Below are 8,654 nucleotides of genomic sequence, written 5' to 3' on the forward strand. Positions count from 1 at the left end.
AACTGTCTGCACACCAACCCCCCCCGAAAAATAATAACCTAACAGACGGGCTGTCTGGGACGCGAGAATTGCAAAAACAATCCCCACCCCATCACGGAGAGTATGTGTGCACAGAGGAGAGGGAGCGTGAGGAGGGGGGAGAGAGGGAACGAGACAGACAGAGGGGAGGGAAGAAGGGAGGAGGGAGTCCAAGCTCTGAGAAACATCACTCCATCTCTCTCACTCCACAGGAGCTGAGCAAGGAGCAGGACGATGTTTGACAACACGCAGTACCCCTATAACTGCTTTAATTATGATGGGGATGATTACCCTACCTGTAGTTCTGATGAAGAGAAAAAATTCACCAGACCAGCGTACAGGTAAGATGAAGTTTTGTCAAGTCCCCCCATCTCTGGGGAGGTTTCTGAGCTCTGGGATGGTGGGATCACAGCTCTCAGGGGAGTGTGGGACCTCTCCCCAGGTATGCACAGTGGGTCTGGCCCCGGCGTAGTCACCACAGCAGGCAGATTTCCCCCCCCCCGTCCACGTTTGAAGTGTTCGTGATTTGTTTCCTACCGTGCGGGGTCACAGCAACTCTGGCATGCCGTTAAGCCACCAGATCTCAGATGGTCTCCTCCGACCTCCAGGAGCCCTGGGAGAAGGGAATGAAATGTGCAGCATTCCAGTAGCTGAATCGGTGCAGATAATCCCCGGTGCGGTGGGACGATGCGCGCTGTAGATGTTCAGAGGGGCACCTAAGGTCCTTCCCACGAGCAGGCGAGGTCTCCAGTGACAGTGTCTCTGAGCCTGGTCTGTCTCACTGCAGCCCTCCAGCACAGGGAAACTTTTTTTGATGGGGTTTGAGAGGTGGGTGATCTTTCTGTAATCCTCCTGTACCTAAGCACTCTGCGCAGAGTGCCAGGGCAAACAGCCTGGTCGAGACTCAGTTGCCTGGAAATAACCCCTGCACATCACCCCAGGGGCTCAGGGCAGAGAGGCAGCCACCACGCTCGGGGTTTGTCCCTGGGACACTTCGGGTCAGGACACAGATCCACCAGGAGAACTTTTGGGAGAAGGATATAAGTACACAGGTACTCATGTGGTCCTAAAAACTGAGTGTGTGAGTCAGGCAGTGGTGTAACAGCAAGTTTTCCTTTTTTCAGCTACATTGCCTTAATTGCAATGGCCATCCAGCAAAGTCCTTCAAATAAAGTCACCCTCTCTGGCATTTATGACTTTATAATGAAGAAATTTCCTTACTACAGATCAAATCAAAGAGCCTGGCAGAACTCCATCCGACATAACTTGTCGCTTAACAGTTGTTTTGTAAAGGTAAGATCAGTAACTGTATATTTACATTCACACTGTGCATGACAAAAAAAATATATGCAGGAATAATCTCATCACTGGGAAAGAAAGGAAGCAAACAGCTGAGCTGCGAATCACTTAAAATCTCTTTTGAGTTGTCAATTATAGAGATAAAGAGTATATCCTCGTCTGATGCGTGCTAATAGGTAACAAATTGAAGAGAATGAAGTTTACATCCTATTCATATAATGAAAGAATAGGCTTTAAAGTCTTGTCATGTGTGTTTACACCATTCTTGAATGTAAATGAATGCAGATGTTAAGCAGCAGCATCTGTAACACATACAAATACTGAACTGCCTTTAAATAAATACAGGTTCCCAGAACAGAAGGGAATGAGAAGGGGAAAGGAAACTATTGGAGCTTTGCGACGGGTTGCGAATCCATGCTGGATCTTTTTGAAAATGGGAATTACAGGAGAAGACGGAGGAGGAGGAACGTGAAAAGGGAACATAAGGAGCAGAGACCAAGCAGAGGGAAAAGTCCTCCATCCCCTGATATGTCTTCTATGGACTCTGCGTTAAACAACATTTCCTCTTCTGAAAGTAAACATGAAAGAATTGAATCGGGCCCAAGACTACTGGAGCCTCGTGGGTTTGTTCCAAACAGCATGACCAACAGGCAGAGCCTAACCAATTCCTCCTTAGCAAAATCGGATTCCGAAATTAAATTCAGCATCGATTACATCCTTTCAGCCCCCGACCCTTTGCCTGTCCTGAGATCTCAATATAATATGCAAGACAATACATATCATCTACTGGAGGCCCAGCAAATTAATCTTCAGTTCTGGACAATGTGATGTTATTTATTCGTGGTAACGAAGTCTGAGTTACAGTGTATTCAGCAGCCTCATGTCACTGAAAACCAGTCTCCTCTCTCCTCGATTGCTTCCTGAGCAGTACTCTGAAAGGGTTACCAATTCACCAGCTGACACTCTGTCTGTACCCAAAGAACTTTACTAAGATTAAAGCATAAATAACAGTTACCGATATCAGTTTTCACTATGCTGATATTCATGAAATTCTAGCTTTGTTTTCTAAACTGTCTCAGACATCATTTAACACCACAAAGAATTTCCCTTCTCAAGCAGAATCCAACAGAAAAGAGACTTGCTTATCACCCATTGCTTTATTAAAGACAAAGTGAATTTGATTTTACTTTCACTGGTGGAAATTGGGATTAATTCCACTGAAGTATATAGGTCAGAACTTAAGCTGATCTAAACCAGTGTAATTCTGTTGACTTACACTGGCTGAGAATGTAAGGGTGGGGGCTTTGTTTTCTTAAAAGGAATCACAGAAAATCACTCTGATTTCCCTTGGTTTTTATTTTAACATCATGTTTCAAACTGTTGTGCAGCTTTAATTCATCCTTAATTAGAAAATGTAGTTATTAATAAGTGTTTAAAGTATATTTTTGTTGATATTCAGGGCAGAGTTGTTTAAACTGTTGAAGTGAAGTTGTATTTAAAATAATTCCAAGAAAGCTAATTGCAAGGCTGTTGAACCCTGGTTGACTTTGATGGGTAATGTGAAAGAGGCATAGGGCCTCTTAATGCCTTGGTTTAAAAAAATCAACCCTCCCCCTTGTACTATCAGAAAGCTTCCTGACATGCTGCAGGAAAGTCCTTGAATTTATTTCATTTAGCAAGTGTGAAGGGAGACCTGGCTTCGCAAGAAGCTGTATCTAGTGTTGACCAAAGCCAGAATTCCACCTACCTGCTTTGAGACAAGTTGTACATTCCTATTAAATAGATTTTTATTGATCCTTCTTGGAAGCAATTACCAAAGTGGTACTTGATACGATTTCAGCAAAGCTGGTGAGATTTATAATTTACAGATAGCAATGTTAGATCATGAGCTCCGTTTCTGAAGAAAGACATTTAATTACCATTTACATACGGTGGGGTATTTCAGGACAGAACCTGATGGACAATGATGAACTGTAACAAGCATTTAAGAACTTGCTTTTATACAACTTGTTCACAATGAATTGCTTCCCAGTACCTAACAGCAGCATTAGGAAAGACTCCACAAAATCTTGGGTTTGGCTTGGCTACTACAGTCTTCACTTACTGCAGAGAATAGAAAAAAGTCAAGGATTCTTCTGGTGGTTTTTAAGCAATTATATACAGAGATATAAAATTATCTTTGCAACATGAACTGAAGGTAAATGAAGGTATATGAGATAAGATTAAGCAAAATTGTGCTAGAGGTATGCTCAGGCATGACTTGAATTTTTATGCAGAAGCTTTGACATTTCACTAAGTTATTTTACATTGTGTCTAATATATACTGTACATTTATACTATATATTCTTATATATTGTTATTGAGAAAGGGAGCAATATCACTGCACTTACATGTTGTAAAAATGCATGATGTGTGTTGTCATGATGCTGAAACTCCTGCCATATACTTAAAAACTTACCATCAGTAGTATTTCACACTGATTGGTAATAAATGCTCATTTTTTGGAAAACTATAAAACTTGCTGTCTTCAGGCATTTCCATCGCATGCAAAAGTCTTTGCTTCTTCTTCAGAAAAGACAAAATGGAAAATCATGTCAGTTACACCACTGTGTGTCCTCAAAACTTTGAAGGGATGATTTCTTGTGACCAAATTCTGCCTTCATATAGGAGCTTCCAATTCTCTGTTAATTGATGGGTTTTGTGGGAGATTATCTGGAAGCAAAATTTGACTCTAGACCTGATTGATCTGTTTACATTGATGTTAGAAAAAGAAGAAAACCTCTAGGGTCACTGGGCAGATGGATTCTCATTTGAAGAGGGACAAGAATTTGCTCCTTCAGTATTTATGTTCAGTGGTAAATAGATGTGGGAAGAGCACGTCCTCATTTCGTATGTCAGTGTATGCATGCACTCACATGTAGGTCGGTATGTGTGCACCTCTAGGATCCTACCTACGTTTATATATTGATGAGTTATATGCAGATTTTTTTTCTTGATTGTTTTAAACATGGCAATGCTGCTGTTAGGCTGATAGTTATAGTACACATCTGCAGTATATTTGAAATATATATTTTTTGCTCTGAAATGTGCAAATATGATTCTTACTATGTGTTCTTTGTTAATGCTGTTAGCAAAAGGTAACTCAATGACAGCAAAAGTTCCTACTAAGCATACACCTTACCCAGGTGAACATAGTGGGCTGCTGAGACCAATGGAGATACAGTTATGGCTACTAAGCCATATAGGAAAGGCAGAAATACACCCAAGTGGATTTACAGCAGAGATCCAAAACCATTTTCAGTAAGATGAATTAATATTCACAAATAGCCATGTCATTTGCTCACAGTAAAGTGCCTGCTAGGAGAGACTGTCGTACTTGAGTTTCCCTAACATATAATCAAAGAAATTTGTGTACAAATAGGTGTTAACATTTGTTTTGCAAAGGATATCAATCATATTTCAAAAAATGAAGGGACATATTTCAATTTACCCAGTATATTATATTCTGACGACTCCAGAAAGGTTTCCAGCACTTAAAGTGAATGGCATTTAATATAGAACAACATAACAGGGGTGAGGGCTAGACGTGACCTTATTCAAATGTCGTAGCCATTACAAAGCCATTCCCAATGTAATTATAATTAAATACTTTATGCCTTTCTTGCAAATCCACTGATCGATCATTGATATTAACATTAATATTGTATTACCCCCGAGCAAATGTCTCCCACACAAGTGTTATGGATCACCAGGTTTCCATTAACAAAGTTGTGAGCTATTGCCGTATGCTGGTCGTGGATAAATTTACGTAAATTACCTTTTCTCAGTGAAGGGGGGAAAAAGTCCAGGTTTTTTTCTTTTTATCCCTGCACTCTGAGTCTAGAGATATTTTTTCAGCTCCATCACAGCCTGCCAGCCACTTACATAAAGCCATAACAAAAGAAAAAAAGAAAATCTCACAGGAACATCCCTCTTTGCCCTGTGTTGAAGCAGGTGAATATACTCCAGACGTAGCTGGATTGGTACATGGGTTGAAAGCTGAACTGAAGCAGGGCTCAGCAGTGCAGGGCAGGGGTCTGGACCCCACCAAGGCTGTCACCAGGATGGTAAGGCTGTGCACAGCAGCCAAAGTGAGAAAAGGTATTGGTGTTTGGCTCAACTCCTCATCTCGAGGGGTCTTCTTGACTGCAAAGAGACACCCAGAATGAGACATGGGCTTCCTAACCCCAGAAGATGTGCTTCCCTTTGGGGGCTCACACTGCCTGTCCCAAGCCTGGGATGAGGCAGGAGGTGGGTGAGGGAGAGCAACTCCTCCCTGCCAGGCTGGTGGTCAAGGCAGGGGGAGAATAATCCTTCTTCTAGGATCATAAATACCTTTGCAAAGGAAAGATGAAAGGTTTCTTTCTGTGGAGAAGCTAGGCTCAGCATCACTGAGGGACCCTGGCATGGTTTATTTATTTATCCTTTTAAAGGAAGGCTTCCCATGATAAGACAAAGATTTTGATGGAGCTACGCCAGGTAATTCTGCAGCTATTTGACTTCTAATGATTTAATTTCTTAGGCTTTTGTCATTGGTGTCACAGAAGTGTTTTTTGCACAGCAAGATGATGCCCTGCCTCAGACTGAAATTCAAAGCACTTGAGCAAGAATGAGGCACTTTTTTATTCCACCACAAGTGAAGAGAGGCCAGATAACACCCAGTACAGGCCAGTGGTTGACCTCACCTACGGGAACCTCTGCCTCAGCAGAACCTCCTCCTCATTATGGGAGCGTTAATGCAAATTATGATAGCCGAAAACAAACCTTTTCTTTGTCAGTAAAGCCAAGTTCCCCTATTTTTCTGCCAATCAGATAGATCTTATTAGTTGAGACCCGTATAAACAGAAGCTGTGTTCAAAGAGCATTTGAAGGTCAAACTATGCTGGAAAGCTGGCTCTCCCCATGCCTTTGCTTTGTTGTGCTCCATCTTGTTGCTTGGATTGCTACAACCTTCCTCAGCCACGCAGCAGGTTGGTCCTCAGCTACCTTTCAGAGCAATCTGCATGCTCTCTCAAAGCTGAATTAACATTTTAGAACCATTTTCAGGTCACAAAGGGTTTTCCTTTTGGGTAGCGATTACCTATTCAGGTCCAAATCTTGTGTGTCCTTTCCACTCTGCTACACATCTTCCAGTAGTACAGAGCCGGTTGGGACTCTGTGGATTGTACAGTGCAAAGGCCTATGGGGTTGTGTACCAAGCCTCTGTACTGTAATTCAAATGCAGCATCTCCCCAGTGTCCCACCACACTCAAGCTGAGGCAAAAGATGGAACCTAGCCCACATGCCCCCAAGCAAACAGGGCTTTAAGCATCACCTCTAGCAGTATAACATGGATCCCTGTCCGTGATCACCACTTCAGATCCCGAATCCAAGATACAAAAATCCTGCGCTGCTCATTCCAGCTGGCCTCTTCCCTCTCTGACTCCTCTGGGGCATGTTCTCCTCCCTGCTGTGTGGGTTTAAATCCTTACAAATCCATTAACTTTGGTACAATTACTTCTGGAACTGAAATAGCACATGTGAAACTTATACCAATGTCTCTCCTCACACAGTCTGCCAAACTGTGCCAGCAACTCATCTCCTAGATAGCATTCTCAGAGCAACAAATGGTCCTGCCTTTTTATTTTGCCTCGGCATCCAGCTTCTGACTGCTTTCTCCAGAACATGGGTACCATATGCACTGCAGTGCACAAAGAACCTAGTACATACCCTCTGTCTCTCTTTTACTGGGAATGTCTTTCTTATTGCGCTTAGGGTCATTAAATTAAAGAAAAGGGTAGGTCCAAGTCCTATGGAACTTGCACTGGAATTTTTTTACCCAGAGAGCTAACATAAAATTACAAAGTAAGTTGTGCTCCCTCCCACCCTAGCTACAACAGTTGGAGGCAAATCCAACTGTGAGAATTTTGCCTGAGAAAGAACTGCCGGATTTCTCCCACTGTGAAATCCAGCTGTTAATTCAAACAGAAGGGATGGACCTGACCAGATAGGCCAACTGGCTTGTTTCCATCCTGAAGTCCATTGTGTTCCACAAGTTCCTAAATTTATGGTCATGAAGGTCTTCCAAGCCCTGTAACAAAGTATGACATGCAATGTTTTTGTTATGGAATGTGGGCTGCAAAGGAAAAACAAGGTTTGAATTTATCTTTCAAATTAAGATCCTGGAATCTCTCAGGATAAACAGGCTAAATTAAGAATCAAAACACACCATGTTTCTCACCATAACTATGAAACTGAAAATAGCACTTGCAGAGTACTGTCAGAGAAGAAAACTAGAAGTTGCAGTAAGCCCAACCAAATTTCTTTTTGTCATGACTCTTTCTCTGTGTGTTCATTGTCACTTCATAGCAGGGGTTGGCAGTGAGCAGCAACAGGAACAACCTTTCATCTTTTGGGCGTTGTTGTTCTGCTGCTGGAGTATTTCAGAAAAAAGTTTTGCACTTCAAAATTGGCCTGCCAGTCTCCATCATCAGCATTTACATTAGGCATGTACTATCTTGTCTTGCTCTGAGCTGGTTGGAAATAAGATACTGAAATGCTCTTTGACTTGCCAGCCTGTATGTGTAGCTCAGTGCAGCTTTCTCATTGCTATGATTCCACAAACTAACTGTTCTGCCCAAAAGCCTCTCCCTCTTAGCTCTTTGGTGAAGATGTGATGAAGACTTCATAGGCTTGGAAGTCTGTTCAGTTTTCATAGTGATATCAGTGGCTCTAATGTAAAAACTAGGCTTCCTGAAATTTGCACAGCTACAAAAATGCCTCTCTTCCCTCCGTCATTAAACCCTTTTGTTAGTACTAGCACTTGGCCTTACAGCCCCATGTATGTGGATCTAACTGTCCCTCTGAAGCTGCAGTTTCCATAGCTGCTGATGGTGAAAAACTGTCATGTTTTCCTTTGTCTGGGAAAAAAAATAGGATAGAATCAACTTTTCTCTTGAGCCCAAAGGCTCTGCTGACCATTAGCCATCTGTCCCAAGCAAGATCTCTGCTCTAGCTGAAAATCCTTTTTGAGGTTTCATGCCACAGATATTTATTCCTACAGCAAAATTGTTCCCCATCTTCCCCTCTTTGCCTCGAGGCATTATGCTGTGCTAGTATTGACTGCAACCAGCATCCTCTGCTGCCATCTTCTCCTTCCAGCATGGCCTCTCTGAGACTGGGAAAAAGAAGCAGTACTTTCCATAAAAGTGAATGTGGAAAATAACAGGTGCAATGAGCTGTGTTTTGTGATTAATCTGTCTCAAGCTTTTCCTAGGCTGAGGGCTATATGACCAATTATTGAGCCCTGGGAGGCATTT

At 42.3% G+C, this 8,654-nt stretch overlaps 1 protein-coding gene across 2 annotated transcripts; it reads left to right on the plus strand.

The window, feature by feature from the left end:
• The first annotated feature begins 182 nt into the window (after positions 1–182).
• LOC113485886 (forkhead box protein I1c-like) lies at positions 183–4,363 on the plus strand. Of its 2 annotated transcripts, none has more exons than XM_026859313.1 (3): positions 183–359; positions 1,143–1,311; positions 1,663–4,363. In XM_026859313.1, exons 1-3 carry the CDS (start codon positions 253–255, stop codon positions 2,143–2,145), a joined length of 759 nt encoding a protein of 252 aa, XP_026715114.1. In that variant the 5' UTR covers positions 183–252; the 3' UTR covers positions 2,146–4,363. The 2 variants fall into 2 exon arrangements, with proteins under 2 accessions (XP_026715114.1, XP_026715115.1); XM_026859314.1 differs by having other exon boundaries at positions 1,245–1,311.
• Positions 4,364–8,654: the final 4,291 nt, after the last annotated feature.

This window comes from Athene cunicularia, assembly GCF_003259725.1.
Source record: "Athene cunicularia isolate RWA chromosome 14 unlocalized genomic scaffold, athCun1 chr14_part1, whole genome shotgun sequence".
In the NCBI taxonomy this organism is placed as follows: domain Eukaryota; kingdom Metazoa; phylum Chordata; class Aves; order Strigiformes; family Strigidae; genus Athene; species Athene cunicularia.

What these genes read in the sequence shown, in the direction of transcription:
- LOC113485886 (XM_026859313.1), top strand. Translation starts at nt 253, where the DNA reads ATGTTTGACAACACGCAGTACCCCTATAACTGCTTTAATTATGATGGG. An exon ending in TTCACCAGACCAGCGTACAG is followed by an intron (nt 360 to 1,142) that starts GTAAGATGAAGT and finishes TCCTTTTTTCAG; the next exon opens with CTACATTGCCTTAATTGCAA. An exon ending in TTAACAGTTGTTTTGTAAAG is followed by an intron (nt 1,312 to 1,662) that starts GTAAGATCAGTA and finishes AAATAAATACAG; the next exon opens with GTTCCCAGAACAGAAGGGAA.